The 21,601-nt window shown below is 35.1% G+C and overlaps 1 protein-coding gene across 5 annotated transcripts in view; it reads right to left on the bottom strand.

Annotated features, from left to right (window-relative positions):
• The window catches only part of spock1 (SPARC (osteonectin), cwcv and kazal like domains proteoglycan 1), a 253,417-nt gene that overhangs the window by 62,814 nt on the left and 169,002 nt on the right, over positions 1–21,601 (bottom strand). For all 5 annotated transcript variants that reach the window (XM_069196149.1, XM_015349985.2, XM_069196147.1 and 2 more), the window contains 2 exons: positions 18,837–18,951; positions 9,634–9,766 (listed from right to left, as the gene is read on the bottom strand). In XM_069196149.1, coding sequence (XP_069052250.1) covers positions 9,634–9,766; positions 18,837–18,951 — 248 coding nt within the window. The remainder of the gene's footprint in view (positions 1–9,633; positions 9,767–18,836; positions 18,952–21,601) is intronic.

Raw genomic sequence — 21,601 nt, forward strand, 5'->3', positions numbered from 1 at the left:
AAGGAGAACAAAAGAAATAGGAAGATGTGACAGAAAAATCACCCCAAGTTTGAAAGAACACATTTTTCACAGATTTGTTTGCAACTACGCTTCAGGAATCATTCCTACTTCCTGCTATAATCACAGTCCTAAAGAAAATAATGATCAAGAGCAGACTTTATTTTATGATCAATCACTGTTTGCTAATTTGACATTTCCCTCTCTAGCAATCCATGTCACTATGGGTGTAACTTTCATTTCAGACATTTCTTATTTTCTCCACTTTGTCTTTTGCAAATGTCTTAATTGAAACAGCAGCTTAATGCCACCTGTCCTTCCTTAATCGGCCTACAGCAGAATGGCTGGCAAAATCAGTCATTTGGCTAAAAAAACAGAAAATGATAATGCAACAAATGACACCTTTGAGAGTAAAAGTGCTGCTTCCAAATTGATGGCTGCAAAATTCTTCCTTTCTTTACAGTCTTTAATAGAATCTTCTGCTTTAGATTTGTTGACTTAGTAATTTTAGAATTTACTCTGACATATTGAATTTGCTGTTTCTGAGAATCCACTATTAAATCCATCATTTTCAGTTTGACAGCTCTTAGATTCTTGTGTTAATATCTCCTAATTAAATTTGCGGGAGAAAGGCATTGCAGCTCTGCTTTCCACATATTGCATTAGTCATCCAAAGAATCCCACAACAAAAAATTCAATTTGCTAGCACTGCTATTTGAGTAAAAAGCGGTCTGTTGCAATACCGCTAGCAACTATACCTTTTGTTGTATTTTCATTATGAAACAAATCTGTAGGAAGAAAATTCATAGAGAAAAAAACAGAGGCAGTTGCTAGCGCAATAATTATCCACAGGCCAAAAACAATCATAAATGTAATTAGAAACCTAGAAATTAATTACCAGAGGCAATTCTGTGGGATATAAGCAGACATCAAATAACTTAACAAAATAAACAGAAAAAGATCAAATGCTGACAAGGCTGGTTCAAAACACTGAAGAATGAGTAATGGCGTATCTAATTGTAAAAGAAATGTCAGGAACTGTCTTTATCTGAGGTGAAGAATTTAGAAAACGATACAAAAATCAAAACAACATGCCTGATTCTGGCTCTCTTCCTTCCAATTCCACACATATTGTTCTCTCATTCTCTTCAGTATATTTTCTGTGTTTTTCCACTGTACTACAATAATGTAACATTATACAAACAACTGAATATGCAAAATTATACAAACTACTGAATTCTACAGTGCTTTTACATGATATTCAACATATCTATATGTAATATACTGTATTTAGAGTGCATTGTACTTTCTTATGATAATAAGACCCCTTAGATATATTGTGTCATTTAAGTGTTAAATAAACTAAATATAATATATGATAGATTAAAGTAGGCACAGGAAGCTAATTTATCAGCTTTTTAAATTTTCATAAGTAACGTGTTTAAGCTTGACAACTATAAGCAAGAGATTGATTGTGGCACCTAAACCCCAAACAAACAAAACCAGGATGTCCTTCTGGTAGGAGATCAAGGTCTATTCCCTTTCACTAGTAAGTGAATACCAATAACAATAGCATGTTTAAATCTATGATGCTTGTATGTTTTCGATAAATCTGTATTAAGCATAGGTAGTTCTGGATTCAAGGCACAACTGCCCCATTGGTCCAGAGCTTTTCGCTGGTTTGCATGGCATTAAAGTGAAAGGGGAGCATATGACTCCCTTCTCTGGAAGGATGCCAGTCCACGACAGAGCCCCAGCATGTTATACAGCTGGGTGGACGGGAGTAATCAAGGTAAAGCACATTAGTCCGACAAAAACAGCATCTGTAGCAAGGACCGCAACCGAACAATCCACCTGATCAGAACTTGTGGACCCCACTACACATTTATAATATTGACGACTTAAAAATTCTCTGTCCACACGTCCACAATGATAAAAGAAAAAATAACGAATTCAGAGGAAAATCTGATATTTTGAAAGGACCATATCTGGTGATAGAGAACAATATAACGCTATTCGATAAGATATACTGATCTAGGAAGTTTAGGTTTGGCAACAGCTTAAATAATGAAGTGAACGTTTTTTTTATAGCAAAAAGAGGCAGTCTTGATTATAGTGTTATTTGAAACAAAACAGGAATTTTAACCCAAGTGAACACGCAGCAAGTGTCAATGGTTGTACACACGCCATTCTTGAGCTAAGGCATTTTCCCCACTTCTTAATAATACCTCAGGGCATCATGCAGACTCTTGGACCTCTCCATGCTTTCCAGAGTTAACAGCACATGAATAAAAAGGTGTTGTAGGATGTCATGCCTCAATACATTGCAATTGGATTGTACGTATCTTTTATTTTTCCTCAAATAGTCTCCCTCTATCGGATATAAGTAAAGGGAAAAAAGAAAACACAAATGCAAATTGAAAAAACTGCCTGATGATCCGTGATAGTATGGGCTCAACTACAACAGCTCTGAGTTTTAAAAACAGCTTCTCCAGCAGACAAGACTTGAAAAGAGGTTGTTCTCTCACTGTTGGGATTAAAATTCCTCCCAAGGTACAACATTATCGCTGTATTATGCTTTGTAAATAATTCCTTAACAAAAGACCATTAGACTAAATCCCCCTTTTCACAGTCTAAATTTCCTCTTCACACATGCGTTATCAAGCCACTGCAAAGAGGCAGAGGGATAACATCTATCACATTATATTTCCCCTCTCATCATCTAAATTCTGTCTTATTCCATTTACATGATGTTAATTCATTGGCTGTCATCACAAGATTGAAATCCTGAGGTCCAATTTCCTTTCCAATATACAAAATACCATCCCCTGAAACATAATGTTAATACATTGTGTGAAGGAGGACGATTAAAATCTCGTTTTATTCCATTCCTGCATATACATGATGTGAATTAATGAAATATCAGATTAACATTCTCAAAATGTGCCTCAGCTCCAATATTTCACAGGAAAAACTAATTTATTTATGTAAATATTTTATGTAATCATCTCCGCTTTTGGGTAGAAAGTACAAAGACAATGATGGCCTTTGTTAGCTTAAATACCAAGGCAGAATGCGTGTTTGTTGTTTGACCATTCAGTGTTGCTTGCAGACATATATACAGTATTTTGTTTTCCAACATATACAAGACCTACTTTAATTTTTATGATTCTATAAACTCTGCTTTATCATGATTTCGAACCCTGCTCCAGCCTTTCCCTCCCACCAATCCCGTATTCTGTATGTCAGCATGAAAACACAAAAATGAAAACACAGACCCCATTCCAAATCATTCAGCACCATTTTTGGACAACTGGATGTAAAATCATTTTGATCAGTGTAAATATTTACAAAAATTTGTTAATAAAAAAGTAAACAAAATGAAATTCTGCAATGCCCAACTTTTTAGGACCATAATTAGAAATAATGATAATAAGGCAATAGATGAATATGTTGACATCAACAGCCATAACAATCTAGCATGTTGACATTTTGTTAAAACAAGTATTGAAGTTTAGAATTATCTTCACTCTTTATTGCATGATTTGGTTTCTTAATATTTTGATGATAGACAATCTACTTTTTTATTTTCATGCTTGTTAAAATTTCTACTCTTTCATTGGCATTTATTGCAGTTAACATAACATGTAAGATATATACTGTATGTTTAAAATGTGTTAAGAAATCTTTAACTTGTAACATTAAGAGAAGAACACTAACTTCACTAAATAACTCCAGTTAATTACAAGATCTTTTAATAAATGTACGTATTTATTAAATACGTAATATTGCAAATATCTGAATTTCAGTAAAGAACAAACCAAGCTATTCCTGGAGTGTATGAATGTCTTATGTATGAATGTCTTAGTTTTGAAAGGGTGCTTCTGTAATTAGCTGACATTATTATAGGTATGTACATTTCACTCAGGTCATGTCATGAAAGTTATCTCATATAATTTCAAACTTAATTTGACAAAATAAAAACCAAACTGGAACAGAATGAGAAATATAGATGAAATTTACACCCGAGTAAGACATTTTGCAGATCTCTTATAGGAAAGAGCTTTGGCTAATGAGTCACAAGTCTTAGACATTAAATAAAACTGGACGTTTGGTCCTCAATCTGAGTTCAAGCAAATTTCATCAGCAATGGAAGAATAACTTTTTCAGAACTCAAATGAACTACAGTACTGCAATCTAGTCCATAGGTGGCAGGTCAACACTGACCACAATCTGACATGTGACTGCATACAGTACCAAAAAAGGATTCCAAACCAAAATAATATAAAAACTAGACAGTTGGGTGACATTTGGCATGAAAAAGTCTGATCATACTGTGATTTGCAAATATTTTTTTTTCATATTTTAACTACGTTCTCTATAAATGCAAAGTTAAATAGCAGTGGGCTGACATTCAAAAGTTTAGATTCTTATCAATTTCTTGATAGTTAAACGGCAATGCAGGATCTCTATCCTTATTCAAATCGTCTGAGGATGTGGTCGAGTCACAAAACAAAATCCTACTCAAGGACGATTGTGGCCTACTTATAACTAAAACATCAACCCAGAAATTCCATCTATGTACTGTAGCTGCTTTTTAATTGGCTGAATGCACTCAAGCACTATTTGAGTCTGTTCACTTACGTTCTTTCAAGAAAAGTAGGTTGGGTACAGTGAACCAGTCTAGCCTGGGGAAGAGCCCCAAAGCTTTAGTTCTCTGCAATTATAATGTTTTTCACCCCTCCACAGATTAATAACAATATCATCTCCTTAAATTAAACTGTATCCTCAGGGACAGTTTTGTTTATTGCATTCCAAGACATGAAATTGTGCTGCTCTTGTGTGGTTTGATTCCATTTTCAAATACAAACGTGAAATAAAAAGTCATGCATATTGGATAAATGGTAAATAGATGCTGACATTTACACATAATCTTTGATCTATTTTTCAACTGCTTTGTGTTTTCAGCTATACCACTTTAAATCTGGCTTGTCACTTTTCTAAAGGTGAAAGATATCAAGGAAAGGATTGTTCATAAATGTGCTGTCTCTGCAAGCTGAGTGCTTTCTTAGCATTTGCAGCAATATTCATTTCAATGTTCAATTTTGATTCAAAAAGAGAGATGACACAATTAAATGTATTATTATTTTAATTCAAATATTGTTTTGGATTTTAACATATGCTTTCTTTCATTCTAGGAACAACACTGATTTTATATCCAATGGCACGATAAATAACCTAGGGGGCTATGAATCTGTGTATACCCCCTGTCAGTCCTTTCACAATGACTTAAATTAAGATGGTAAGATAAAATAACACAAAGTATAAATAAACGCAAAAGCAGATTTAATTTTAAAGTACATTGCTAAGCATTAACAACGAATTCAGAATTCAGCAAAAGTTGGGATAATCAGGTTCTTTGTATATTAAGTAGCTGTCTCATTAGCACATTTCTATATCAGTAATTACCTTTTAAAGCTTGTTTTGATTTAACTAAATGAAGCACAATTCCATTTTTGTTCTAAACTACACACTACAGAAGTTTCATAAATCCTTTGATTAATATGATAACTCCTCTTAAAGAACTAATAATAGTACTACAATGAACTGACACCTGGAGGTATAAATCTATTTAAATCAAATTTCTCTTTCAACATATAAATCACCACAAAATACATAAGAGGCTTCTAATTCAATTCAATTTGAGTTCATTAACCCAGGGCAGGCCTCTTGTGTACCTGATCTGTTTGAAAAAAAACACATGAGAGAGACTTACTGTAAATTTCAGATATCATGGCTACAGAAAGCCAGCTGGGAGAAATCAAATTCAAAACTATTTAAAACAAATCAATTATACAAGCAAAATCAGAAAAATGTACTGTGCAAAAACCTCTGTAACAAGAGAAAGCTCCTTAGTCTTACTATACACAATCTGCAAAGTCTTTGTCAATTTCATCAGTGATCAGCTAAATCTAATAAGCTTAACAACATAAAGCACACAGAAGAGCATGTGCCCTTTACTTTAAAAATGGGTCTCCTTTAAAGTTACATGTTTCACAGTTATTTTGGCACTGAAAAGGTTATTGAGCACAGTAGCACAGACAGTTGATTGGAACACGCAGCAGACATACAGTATCTTCCGAAAGAGAAAACATTCAAGACTACTGACTTTAGGAAAACAGACTGGAAGTGGTAAATTGAATATATTGTAAAGGCCATAAATGTTTTTCTTCTCCCTTTTTTTCTCACTCTTACAGTACATGTTGTACTGTGGTTTTCTTTTAAATATAATTAAGTATACTTTTATGTTTCCTAACATGTTTCATAGCCAGCAGCCATATCACCCTGCAACTCACAACTTGCAACCCAGTGAAGCAACCCAGTGAAGCTAAGCAGGTACTGGTCAGTACCTGGATAGGAGACCTCCTGGGAAAAACTAAGGTTGCTGCTGGAAGAGGTGTTAGTGGGGCCAGCAGGGGAGTGCTCACCCTGTGGCCCACGTGGGTCCTAATGCCCCGGTATAGTGACAGGGACACTATACCATAAACGGGCTCCATCCTTCGGATGAGATGTAAAGCTGAGGTCATTAAAAATCCCAGGGCGTTTCTCGAAAAGAGTAGGGGTGTAACCCCAGCATCCTGGCCAAATTTCCCATTGGCCCTTACCAATCATGGCCTCCTAATAATCCCCATCTATGAACTGGCTTCATTACTCTGCTTTTCTCCCCACTGATAGCTGATGTGTGGTGAGCATTCCGGTGCACTATGGCTGCCGTCGCATCATCCAAGTGGATGCTGCACATTGGTGGTGGTGGAGGGGAGTCCCCATTACCTGTAGAGCACTTTGAGTGGAGTGTCCAGTAAAGCGCTATATAAGTGTAAGCAATTATTATTGTTATTATTATAACAAAATGTAGGCAGGTAATCAGAGGTCCTCCTTAAAAAAAGCTAATTACTGTATTTCTAATTCTAGAACACTTATAAAACATTTTTTTGTAACTCTTAGTATTGCTTTGTAAATCTTACCATTAGTCAATAAAGATTGTTTTAAGCTTTCTTATCTTTAACAAATATCATTCAAGCACTTAAAGGTAAGATTTTGTTCCTGTCTAAATGGCCTCTGGGAAATGACAGGGGAGAGCTACTGTACAAGACTGGAGCTTATAATAGAGAAACCTGCAAGCAAAAGACCTAGCTCAAATGACAAAGTAAACCTGTATACAAACTGGAGGGAGCAACTGTTCTAAATGAACAATAAAACAGGATTAGAATGCGTGACACAATCAGTCGTTGTTAATTACATAAATAAACCTAGTGTAAAGCAGTGTTTTAAATACTAGATCTCACTAAGACTAAGATTTAATTAGTGGCTTTCATTTTACTACAATACAGGTTGGCATTAAGAAATGCCCACACACTTCACAAATCATTTTTGCACCATCTGCCTAAAACATTTTAAAGGGCACAGAAGCATTTCTTGATTACAGTGAACATACATTGTGCTTTTCTAATATCTTGGAGCACTGAAATGAAACCAGCAGGCCTAATGAGGTTAATAGTTATGAAATTAATTTTCTCATGCTCCCAATCACTGCATTCACTAGTATAATGTCTGGTTCCATTAATAAACTTCAGCACATGAAGTAAAGGAAGACCTCTCTTTCAGATAAAGTCCACACTTTATGTTTCGTATTCTCCAGTTGGCAAAGGACATAACCTGCAGCTGAAGCAGTGCTGGAGGGAAACACTAGTGACGAAAAACGAGCTGAACCAACATGCTTGCGATCAACTCTAGGTGCTCCAAATCAATAGCCATACGCTATCTAGCGGCTGTTCTAGAAACTGGAAGTATTGAAGTGATGGTCGCTTGACTCACTCCATCAATCACGTGGTTTAACAATAGAATATAATAACATAATTCAATTAGCATTTACCCCTCTTTTTGCACATTTTGGAGTAAAATACGAACACCAAAATCTGACAGTGAGTCGAAGCAAGGGGTAGAGTAGTTGCCTCATGATACAAATCTAGGAAATTAAAAAGTTTTGAAAATCTATATAAGACAGCAAGGTACCACCCGGTATTGTAGGTTGAGAATGGCAGTTTTCTATAATCAAAAATGTTAATAAACTTACAGTAGTAAATATTTTGTACTGTTGACATTTTAATGGAAGTCATACTGTTCATAGCTTCTGTTCATATTATTTTCTCATAAACCGTGAAAGGACACTGAAAAATACTGATACTGTCTTTGACAATTAATAACTATGAACAGTATAAATGATCAAATCGCCAATCTCATCAAATTTGTTTTCATATAAAATACTAGATGACAGTACGAGTAGACATACTATAGAAGATTTTCGGAACAGGAAATATTCTCATATTATGTCTTAAAAACAAAATTTCATTACAGTTGAACAAATCAATTTCATTTCAAATAAAGAGAGTAGAGGTCTACACAAATAGACCGTAAAAGGAAATGATAAATATAAAAAAAAGTAAATACGGTGCAGAGACTGGCGCTGTGATCCAGAGTTCAAAATGGAAAAAAAATGAACAAATACGAGATACCAATCAGAAAACTGCTAGCAAACCCACAAAAAAGAGGCATAAGTGAATTTCTGAAACCAGTCCAAAGTGGCACAAATAATTTCTGCTTTATAAGGTTTTTGAGATTACAGAGAGAATGTTATTGAAAACTTATTCAGTCATTAAAGTGCATGTTTTCCCAGGTTTTAAATCAAAGTGGGCACTTGATAGGGTATGCTCTCAGCAAACCATGGGTAATTGACCCAGCTGGAGTACTTTTCAGATGTCCTGAAGCACAAAACACCAGAATCCAATAGTAATCCTGGTCAAAGTTCATTGCAACCACTATCCATCATAGATGGTGTGGTCATTGGCTGCACAGTATTTTTTAATGCTGTTGCAGGGAATGAGATACAATGCACATCAGAGAAGTGCAAGGTTGACTTAACTCTTACACAGCCACTGCGACAGTATCTGTTTGGAAAGAACATGAATTCTCCGCTCTTCAAATAAGATATTCCGAAGGAAAACAAAAACAATGGATGATCCTGTCACTTGTCTTTCACAGCTAATGGTTTTTAGGATCATGAGACACATTACTGAAACCAGATCAATACAAAACACCGGTTCAACTCTTTTGCATGAAAAGCCAGGCCAAATCTCAGGAGATTAATTAAAGTTTTATACTGTAATTGCACATCCCAAAAAAGAGTATTATGTAAGACTGTTTAAAAATGAATATATAAAAACATACGGTAAGGGATGATGAGTTCATTTCACTTATAAAATAAGTCAAAGTATTCTTGGATTCATACATTATTTGAAGTCCTGATGTTTTTCAGTTCCTGGTAGATACTACAGCACCAACAAGCACTTGTTTTCCATGCAGGATACTAGGAAATATTAAATCTAAACTGCATTTCATGTATTTTTATTTGTGCCCAAGGAAATCCCCAAGAGAATGCAACCAAATATTTGTCTTTGTGAAGTCCTCCGAACAGTGAGAAAATGGGGTATTCAGACCACTGGAAACTTGCAAATGTCAAATGCTTTAAGTAAAAACTTATTTCCAATGTACTGTCTTCAGCAGCTCATTGGTATTTACCTTAGAAGAATATGTGTGTCCGTCTAAGCCGCAGACAGGGCTAGGGTGGATCACAGGACAGGGCTTGCACTTGGCTAGGTTGCCTGTTCCCATCCAGTACTTGTGGGCCAGGTTTCCTCTTCTGGGTTTCATACTGCAAACAGATGCCAACAAAAAAACAAACAAATAATGTTATTTCTTATTAAACCTACAGTAACATGAACCACTATTATGTTATTTTTATGTCCACTAATTCGCCAACTTGCCAAAAGGAAAAATAAAATAGACTAAAATAGAATCTTTATATCCTTTTGATGGTACAAATATGTTTTACAGTCTCATGCAGATTTCAAGAACATTGATTCCCTGCCAGATACACATAGGATAGATAAGTATAGTCAGCATCCATAGATTCAAATTGTTTTAGAAAGATGTTGTTTGTATTTGTTTTTTCTTTCATTTATGAAGTAATACATACATGTACAAAGTAATATTTGAATATATTCTTCTTTATGCACAATAACATTCATATTAATATTCAGAGCAAATCATTACAGACATCGCTGACAGGTAAATATTTAATATATTCATAGTCATAGCTTTATACTCAGATCAACAAAGCAGAATTTCTTTAGCTTTTCTTCTTTTTTGCAATTATAATGAACACATTCCCTGTCTATTCCTCTCTGCTGCATGTTTTATATGCACTGTTCACTAATTATTTAATTGAGTACTAAACTGAGTAAATTTGATTAGCCAGCTTACTGGCAAAATTAATTACAGGTAGCTTACTTGCATAAGGCATAGTTAGGAGCTCTTGAGTGGAGTCATTAGGAATATTTCACTAAAAATTAAATGAAGAGATGCACAAGGCAAGGCACTGTGTTATATCTGTTGGCATCATGACAGCAAGATATCAGTATCATTTAACACACAGGTACCATTTGATCTTAAGTAGGCTTTAGAAACCCATTTCCCTTAAGAGCTGTATTACTATTTCAAGGCAGGATTTGGGAAAACAAAATCTGAACTGCTGCATTGTGGTCTATTTGTTAAGTAGTTTACATCAGTGTTGTACAGTATCAATAATGTACAGGCTACTCGTTCTTTCATACAATTAATGAAATATGAAATATGTTTCATAAATTTGCACAGTGAAAAATGTAAAAGATACTAGGTAAAACTAAAATAAAATTATTAGAAAATTATTGGATTTTTTTTTTGATATTCCGATGCCTTTCAAGTTACTTCTGTAATAAATACTTACAAATTATTTTTAGATTAGCCATTATGAATTCCAATTATAATAAATATAGTTTGAAATATCATAGTAAAATTAATTTTAAACCTGGTGTTATCTGATTATGATAATGTAATTATACATGATTAATAATGTATTTATAAACAAATCATATTTTGTGTACTGTATATGAGTGATTATTTCTATATTGCATCATTTACTGTTAATATCTTGCATAAGTATTTATAATCAAACTTGATCAATGATGTGTAACTATATACACTGAAACTATGGCTGTGTGTTTTTCAAAATGTATCTTGTTTAAATAGCTGCTCATGATCCACTAATCTAAAAAACAAGCATCAGTGATTTAAACTGTCTCATTAGAAAACATCCCTTAATTACATGAAGCGATTATGGTCATTAAACCAATCGATGCATCAGTAACTGTGAGCAATAATATTCACTGCAAATGGATGGATATAACTCATTTTTCTCAACCTGCAATTTATCCTAAGACTGCAGTGCAATACCCCAATTTAACATTCAGAATCGAAAAGCCTGAGATTGACATCTTTGAGACATCAACATTTATTAAAAAGGACAGAAAGTCAAGAACATGAAAATGATGTTATTTACAATGTGAGTTGGAGGAAGTGGGGATTTTCATCAGTAAATTGAGACAGGACTATTCCTTAGAATTGCTAATTTTATTTTCAGCGGCTATTGATTGAAGGGACATCTAACGTTACATTATATGCTACCATTTTCCTGGATCAAGGTTCTCTAGGATTGGATTTTTCAGCGTCAGAATACATGACAGCAACTTCATATGCTATAGAGGTCTCCCATACCAGTGCTGACCAGGGCCAGCTTGGCTTACCTTTTCAAAGTTTACAAGATTATACTACAAGATGTTACAGCATCTGTAACTTTATTCTGTAATTTAATGGGAACTGCAACACTATTTTTATATTTAGGGGTTTGAAAGAGTCAACATTAATGAGTGCATTTCAAACCACAATAAGAGTTAAATGTACTGTACATAGTAACTTGTAAGACTTCCAATTTGCATCACAAAATAGTATGCGCATCGCCATACTGTATTCTGCAATTCAGAACAAGGCAACAAAACCTCCAGTGAGGTTATGCGACCTTATTACATTTGTAAACAAGCAGGCTTGTGCATACATCTCTTGTAATCCAACAGAAATATTGCTCTCGATTATCTCTGCATGTACACTTTGGAACATCTCTAAGTTGAAATATGTGCTGCACAACCTGTACTTATCCGCTCTTACATTGTATTAGTCATTACAGAGACTAGTGAACAGGAAGGGCCGCATCAGGACGCAATTCATGGGAACTCGAATGCGAGATTGCGACAACATGGTAACTTACATTACTTTTCACAAAGTTCATAACTTGTACTTAATTTTGAAATGTAACATTTTTCTATAATGACAATTACTTCAATTAGCTACCATGATTTAATAACCAGTCTCACAAATCCACTTTTTATTACCACTTTGTAGTAACAGGAAGACTAAATAAAACTGTTTACTGATTAATTCAGAATTTATGCTAGGGTATACAACATGTAGATGAAGTTGATGAAAAAAGACTTAAAACAAACAAACACTAACAATGGAAAAACTAATTTGGTGCTTTAAGTAGCATTATGTAATCTCAAGGTACAATGACAATTCAAAGTCAGCCCCAGGCAGGGTTTCAGGCCAAGTGCATGGAAAAGTTACAGATATAAAACAGTGATTCCCAATTCTGGTCCTGGAGACACACAGCTGTTGTTTTTAGTTCTAGCTGAAACCTACATGGATTTAGTAACAAGATTTGAATTGTAGTTCTTTCCCAGCTCTTAAACATTTTGGAGTTTTTACCATTTTATTTTGTAAGTGAAATAAAATACCACATTTGTGACTAGAAACAAAATACAAATATTCAAATATTTTCAGCTCAAGTACTTTGAACAGCACATAAAAAAATAAACAATCATGATACAAATAATATTCTTGGGATTTTAATTTACATAAATGCTTTAATAAACAACCAGATAAGCACTGCATGTGTTGACCCTATCTTCTATGGGTCATGACAATTGTCAAGGTCTGAAAACAAACATCGTAAGATAATTGTCAAACTGCTAACAGCATCAAACATCCCATAAGCCAGTGAAGGCGTAATAAACTGTTACCATTTACAGTTGATTTGGGCAGTCTCTCATATTTCCATGGCAACTGGATCTTTGCACCCTGCATTCACAAAGTGAATGCGTTCACATTTGTTTTTATTAAGTTATAATAATTCTCTAGCCTCCAGCCAGAAAGCTTATTAGATCCAATAGCAAAATGTACAGCTTGCTGCAACTGGTGCACACAACACAGTGGTTAAAAACAATTAGCTGCAAGCTGTGTTGATATTACTACATGCTCTGCCAGACACTTTTTATTAGCATGAAGGTTTATTAAACTCATACATTGTCTCGACAGAAAGTTTTATACTTTTACATGTAATTAGCAGACAATTTATTGTAATAACCAAAAAACAAAAGTGTAGATCCCTGGATATAATTAAACAGACCAAATGATGTGGAAGAGCACAAGAGATTAAACTGCAATTAATTTAAAACAAGCTTAGGAATATATGTTAGAAACATCTGACAAAAACAACACTGTGGTTAAAGGTCATTATATTTTATAGCTCATATATTATAAAGGTGATTATATTTTAGTTGTATTAAAATAATTATTATTTGATAATAGAATTAGAATATATGGTCTTGTCAGTACATACATCTATTTTGTGAACATGACATTTTTCTAACATTCTCAAACCATGAAAAGCTTGGTATGTATGCAGAAATATATGCAGATAATACTAAATAATGATGTACATTATGGTTCAAAGGGCCTCCCAAGTGGCTCAAACTGTAAAGGTTCATGTACACTCCACATAGATGTTGAGCTCTATGACCACACTTCTCAAGTCTATGTCTTTCATCTGGTTGACAGTGATTCTGCAAGTGGCAGTACACAATTGTCAACCATAATAATAATAATCATCATAATAATAATAATTGCTTACACTTATATAGCGCTTTTCTGGAAACTTCACTCAAAGTGCCTTACACCACCACCACTGTGACAGCAGCCATAGTGCACCAGAACGCTCACCACACATCAGCTCTCAGTGGGGAGGAGAGGCGAGTAACAAAGCCAATTTTAGATAAGGATTATTAGGAGGCCATGGTGGGTAAAGGCCAGGGGGAAATTTGGCCAGGACGCTGGTGTAACACCCCTACTCTTTTTGAGGAATGCCCTGGGATTTTTAATTACCACAAAGAGTCAGGACCTCGGTTTTATGTCTCATCTGAAGGACGGCGCCTGTTTACAGTATAGTGTCCCTGTCACTATACTGGGGCATTAGGACCCATATGAACCGCAGGGTGAGCTCCCCCTGCTGGCCCCACTAACACTTCTACCAGCAGCAACCTTAGATTTTCCCAGGAGGTCTCCTATCCAGGTTCTGACCAGGCTCACACCTGCTTAGCTTCAGTTGGTTGCCAGTTATGAGTTGCAGAGTGATATGGCTGCTAGAAATGACAGGGCTGGGAAAGTGTATGTTTCTAAGATACACTTAGTAACTCTGAAACAGAGGTACAGTATACTTCATTTTTGATTGCTTAAGTAGGATGCAGGGGCATTAGTTGGTTCATTGAACCAACATAATTTATTGGTCACATTGACCCAATATTATAGGCCAATATAGAATTTACAATACTACAGGCCAATATGAAATTACGGAGGCAAAGTTTCTTTCAAAACTTTCGGCTCTATCTTAAAAATAGCATTTTTATCCCCTGACCACGAATAACCCTACAAAATTTTTGTTCTTTGTTCTTAAAGAGACTAATGGCAAGATAAACTGATATAAAAGTGAAAGAGATCTAAAAAAAGATTCTGACCAAATTGTCTTTTTCAATAAAACAGCCCACTCATGGGGCCAAAAGTAATATGAGACTGACCAAATATGAACTATCACTGGTTCATCTGTTTATCACCTGCAATAAATCTAGAATTGTGTCAACCAATGTAGTGCATTTGTTGGTACAGTGCATGCTAAAATTTAATCACTAAGTTCAACTTAATATTGGACCCTTACACTTTGTTAAAGCACTGATAGTGTCAAATTACTTTACTATCTCTCAGTAGTTGTTGACAGAGATGTATTATCTTGTAGTTCTCAAGGGCAATGAATGCTACCCAGGGGGTTCTAAAGTTCCCACTATGTTCTTATAAAAAACTTAATAAACAATTTGCCATATCAATTACATAACTTTACCCTGCCAAATCAAAGAAGCAGGAGTCTTTTTCAGAAAATACCACAAGCCATTAAAGAACCTATTGCAGACATTTAGTAAAATATCAACAGAGAGACAGATTTTGTGTTTGACAGCTCATGAAGAAGCTATTTAGTAATAGGATTTTAAGACCATTTTGTAAACAGTCCTCAAGCACATTAAACCAGCTGTAATTGTCATTGGATAATATTAAATACTAAGCACATCAATAAATACCATTTGCAACAATCTACTAGTGTGTTATAAATAAATGAAGCCCTCTGAAAAAGTAACATTATACAGAAAATGCAAGTGCATCTTTGTTTTTTTTTCTGTAGTTCATTGTGAATCTCATCAAGTTAGAAAACATAATATAAATGGAAAAGCTAAATTTATTAATCAAAAGGGGGAAATGTCACTTGTGTCACACAAAGACATTGCCTTCTTGAAATGGAAACAAGAGTCTGTAAGAGGAAGACGACGTGTCACATTTTGGGACAACACCATTTGCTTTCCAGGAAAGGAAGACTGGAATCAGTAACACAGATTTATTTTATTAACCCAAACAATGGGAAAACACAGTGGAAGTGTATGTGTTATCATTTAGCCCTGTCACAACTTTGTAGGAAAAATCACGTATTCAATAAGGGGGATCTATCTCCAAGCCTAAAATAATAAAAAATTAAATGTTATTGCTGCAAGTTGGTGATTTGAGAAATCCCAGTATTTTTATTAATTCCATTTTAATTGTATTTTTATTAAGGTCTTTTAGGACAGTCCAGAAATGATGTATCAGCCAAATGATAGGGCTGAAAAGGACTAACTTGCCTCATGCATATGACCTGTAGAGATCCATTGGAATAAGAAGTGCTCATTCACCATTGCTATCCGCTAGCCAGCCCCTTGAATTGCAATTTTGGTAAATTTGCATTTTTTTGTTGTTGTAGGAGCAATACTTCATTTGCTGTATTAAATACTTATTTTTATTGCTCAGTTATGTTGTAAAGGGATATTTCATACTGGTACAAATAAGTCTAGATATCTACTATGACATATGTGTGAGAGATAACCAATGTTGTGGAATGATAGTGAGTATAAGATGCTTAGAATATAATTGAGTAATCTTGCATGATCAATTTTGTCTTAAAATGAGGAGGTGTGATAATGTTTAACATAAATGTTCTTACCCCTGGAAGTACCCTGAACCAATTGACATGACAGACAGATTGAAGTTTATCATATTTATTTGTGTTATAGTCTCTTAGAGTTGACACAATACTAGATTAAATAGGATCTATAGTTACTGTACAGGACCTCAGACTTTCAAGTCGTCTTGAAATGTTGGGAAGAAAGGTATTTCTGACTGAAGAGGGGAGAAAGATCAGGAGGTCAGTCCAGCAAACATGACTGCCAGTGAAGTGTGTCATCAGCCATGTGGGATTTAACAAACAACTGTTCAGTGCTATGAAGAATGTACTGGGATATTCTTATTCTGGCTTGTGGAGATCATTAAGTGGTAACAAGGTTCAATAGGACTATTACTTGAGTTATTTAAATCCCACAATAATACTGAGTACAGCATTCCTATAAACGCACTTCAGTATTGGAATTGCAATCAAGGTGGGTCATTTTCAGTGTTGTTTTTTCACATATTGCACAAGTTGGAATGTTTTAACGCACTGTATTCCAGTTACATTCTAACTTTGCGTTGTTCTTGATGCTTTTAAACGTTAAGTCATTATTTTGAACAGAATGGGGTCTTTAGGCCCTCTCAACAGTGTCTGTTCCCCAGTCTCAATTTCTACATTTCATATAGTTTTATATTATAACATGCCAATGCACCATTCTGCACACTATAGGCCATTCAGTGGGAAAAAGCAGAGCCATCTTGGGAATACTCTGTGTAGCAAAGTGCTTGGTAATGAGAAGCCAGTTTTTGCAGGCTAATTAGCTTTGGGAAAGCCCTGCCACATTACATGGATTGAACACGTGGACAATGCATTCAAGATCAAACAAGCTAATGGGAAAGGAAAACCACCTTGTTAGCACTCATACAATCCAGGCAGGATGTGCCAGGAAATCTCAGGGCCTAGTGTGCTGTTTGCCTGTGAGAATACCTGAGCCTGGTTAAAAGTCAATAGACAGCGTAATATCACTGTGGCAAAGTAGAGTGTGCCTGGATTATAATCAGTGATTATTGATCAAAGGAGTAAAGAAATGGTTTAGTGTTTCTGTTTTCTTGAGGGTTTCACAAGTATTTGTTATAATACAAATTTGGTTTTACTGTTTTTTGGTTTGTTACTTAAAGCACAGTATTGTAAAGAACAGTACTCAGTGCTTTACAATTTTAAGGTAGCTGAGATTCTGTTAACTAACCCGGACTAAAATGTCTGCTTCTATCACTTTCATAAAACAAGTTTTTTTTAACCTTAGAATCACAGGTGAATACATTTCCTTTCATAACTGTCTTCACAGTTTAACATTGGATTCTTTATTAGGTGTTTTTGTGCATCTTCTATTTAGAAAAGAAATACAACCCCTGAAGTTGTATGATTTACAAGGTTCATGTTGAGTAACACGATATGACAAGTAGTGATAGGCACAAGGAAACAACTTCACCACTTCATACAGCAATGCACATCACTGCAAACAGATGCAGATTGTATCTTCATTCCCAAGGGAATCAACCTTATTTGCAAAAACAGAGCATTAAACAAATCACTGAATAGTAGCATTATACACGAAGTCTGTTAGAAGACACATTTAGATAAATAGTCTTTTTCTATGGCAACTAAAGCACTTTGGTCAATTTTAGATGAATTCAATTTGTACTAAATGTACAATTTCATGGTTGTATATTTATAAATGTCATATTTATTTACTTAGTATATCCAACAAGGAATGGTACAAAATGTAATGTAACATATTTAAATATTAATAAAAGAGGCATTTTGGAAAATTGCCACTAAGATTACATGCCATTTTTTATTGTCCATTAGAAAAATGGTACAGTTGACTTATTTGCAACTGGCCAGAATACATGATCCAAGTCCTCTCTACCATAAATCAAACAAATAAGAAAAAGCCTACCAGCATTTACATTCATGCTTAGTCACACTGTGTGTAAGCTTAATTAAGTATGCATTTTGATAACGTTTGGCAGCCTAAAACCAAACTTAATGCATAAGTCTCTAGCTTGAAAGTGTCTCTCTCCATCAGACAAGATCAATTGTAGAGCATATCAATATGCCAGGAATTACGCAATGAATAAAAAAAACATTTATTACCTTAACGCATGATCAAAAAAACAAAGCATCAAGGAAATATATGTCAGTTGAAAAGGGGAAATATTTCATGTACTGTAAATTTTATAAAAAGAGTATTCTAAAAATTTGAACCCCAAATTCATTGTCAGTTTATTTGAGAGATTTGTGATACATTTTGTGTTTTTCTGCATAAAAAAGTGAAAATACTTCTATGAGGACAACCCCTCCCATGTAGTTGGAATGTTGCAACCCTAAAACCTACACAATCAAACTCTGTTAGTATCCATCTTTGTCCCAGTTTCAGATCTGAAAATCTGGTTTCCCTAAATATGAGTGGTTTATTTGCTTAGCTGACACCTACCTGTGCATGAGTTGCTTATGGTTGATGCAGATGGCCGTCTGGTAGTCATGGCTTACACACACTTTGTGTGGGGGGCATTTCACTTTCAGGCAGGGGTCTTTCGTGGCATCCAGAGCTAAAGATACAGACAAGAAGAGTACAACTGTAAGTGTTCACAGCCAGCAGAAAGCCAAAACTAAAGTATCCTGTCTCAGTCATATATCAGGATGATAAAGAACACAGGCATTTTTCTTTTATCAATGACTTACTTTACCGGAGGCAGTGGAACAACTGTCTCAAACCCAGATTGCTTCACTCTCAACAGAGGCAGCAGGATTTCAAAGGCTCAAGCCTTTTTTTGATCTGCGAATGCACATTTACTGAAAGGTCTTAAACTAACAATCTCTTCAGTAAATGCTACTGCTGAGCATTGCGATTCTGTTGCTGCTGCTATTTGTGCTGTCGATATGCAAAAGAAAAGAGGAGCATGAACATCTAGGGAATGTCATTAGCTGACTGCAACCATAATTCCCCAAGTCATGGAGTTCAATTAGAGCACAGCCAGAGCTGGAAAGGCTTAAGACAGCCAACACTGCCCCTTGTGAATTGCTGGACAGCTCTCAGTTTGCAGTGTTGTCTCTGAAAACCACATCACTTTTCCAATCAATGCTAACTCTCCTATTGGAACAGTGGGACTCAGCATGAAAGTATTCAATACTTCACACAATTTTACATTCTGGACAAACATATGCATGGTCCTCTACCTTTTTAAAGGAGTTTTTAACTAAAAAAGATTTTTAGTGAACCCAGTTTGGATTTATAAATACTATGGGTTTTACCATGCCTTACAGTAAAAGTAACATGAGCTGAAGCCCACTCAACTCTGATATTTGGCCAGCTGTGCACTTCCCCTTTATGGAATCCAGGTCAATATCAACTACTGCCCTGTACTTGGATAAGCAATGCCTGTAAACTATGTACTGTACTCCAAACAATAACCTTGTTAATAAAGTTAATTATTTATTCTTTGTAAGGATGTGTACAGTACCAACATTTTGGGGGGACACTGAGCAGTCATTTTATTTGCTGCCATCGAATTCCATGAAGGTTGTTTCAGACTGTAATTCTACTACCTACTGTAGTTGACTTTTAACATGCCTCCTACTCCACAATGAAAAGAATGGGATGTTTTTTGTAATCCATTCCCTGCTCTGGCAGAGCGGTGCATCATCTTTGTTGGTTTCTTTTTGCCGTGTCTAATTTCTAATTTCTAATTTAGGAGGTAAAGTAACAAAGACATCAAGGCTGATTTCAATCCATCGCCCACAAGTAATATTCTCAGACATCAAATGCCTGCAGACCACCGAAGCAAGTGCGAGCTCTGCCATTCCTGTATGTAAAATCCCCATGTACTGTTAAGGAGCACGGTAATAGCAAATCATTTCTCAAGTGAGAAGCACTTGATTGTACATGAATTTTAACAAGATGCTGTTTAATTCAGCACGAGCAGCTATCACAGAGGGAGCATAAATATGACATATCTAGTCTAGTCCTTAGCTACAAGCAGGTCAGATGCCTCTGATATCTTCCAGGATACTTCAGTACTACTTCAATTTTACCCTGCAAAAGATAAGGAATCATTTGATTTCAAAGATTTAAAGATGTTTTATTGGCCTTAATCTACTAGAAAAGCTTTTATCCAGTTGTCTTTGTCTGTATGTATATGCAGTACATATGGAGTTTCCTAATCACTGCAGCTTGGAAGCCTGAAATTCATTTCAATCTACAAATGGAAACTAAACCTGAAACTGGGGGTACATTTAGTACTTTACACCAAGGTCTCAATGAGTCTGGAACCAGGAACAAGCTGATTAGTGAGTTTCCTTCAAGAAACGACTGCAGAGATCCTTGAGTCTCATTAGGGATCATTTGCAATTGTCTGGGATCATTCATGTTCATCTGAGATCATTTGAGATTGTTGGAAATCAATTGAGATGTTCGAGATTGTTGCAACCAAATAAACATGATGGACCAAATGGGCTCCACTCATTTTTAGACTTTCTCAGGTTCTTAAGTTTAGTAACTGTATTTTCCAACTGTCTTTCATGATACAGGCACCCAAAAGAATGTACTGTAGGATAAACACCAAATAGCTTTAAATAAAGTGTTTTTTTCCCTTTTCAAAGCAAAACAAAAATTTTAAATGTAGACCATTTCCATTTAGCCTTCAAACTAATTAGCATGCTTTTATAATTTCACTAGCACATTAACCCACTATTAATTAGGAGACTAATAGCTACAATTAATAGTGTTTATGGCCCCTATGTGCCTGATAGAGCAATCTTACAGTATATTACAGATACAAAATTCTAATAAAACCTTGTGTGCATTGCATAAAATGCAACCAGGGTGATTATTATAGCCAGACAACATACAAAATTGTTAAATATCAATTTCTTGTAAAAATGTGTTATAGACTAGTGATATCAGACGATGTTGAATTTCAAATGATAAGTTGCAACAAATTTTCCCTGAAGAGCAAATCTAGGAGCACATAAGAGCACCACAATATTAATGCATGTAAAATGGAAATAAAGAACAGCATACAGCATTCCAGATCTTAAAGAAAAAAATTAAACCAAGCACATACAACACATATAATCAAAATCAACACTGATGCCATTGTGTTTTCAGATTGATATTAGGAGGAAGTCACTTAACAGAAAAAAAATTAAATGCTTAAGATAAATCATAGCAACCAGAATTCCATTATACCATATTCCAAC

The sequence above is a fragment of the Lepisosteus oculatus genome, chromosome 11 (genome assembly GCF_040954835.1).
Source record: "Lepisosteus oculatus isolate fLepOcu1 chromosome 11, fLepOcu1.hap2, whole genome shotgun sequence".
Classification (NCBI taxonomy): domain Eukaryota; kingdom Metazoa; phylum Chordata; class Actinopteri; order Semionotiformes; family Lepisosteidae; genus Lepisosteus; species Lepisosteus oculatus.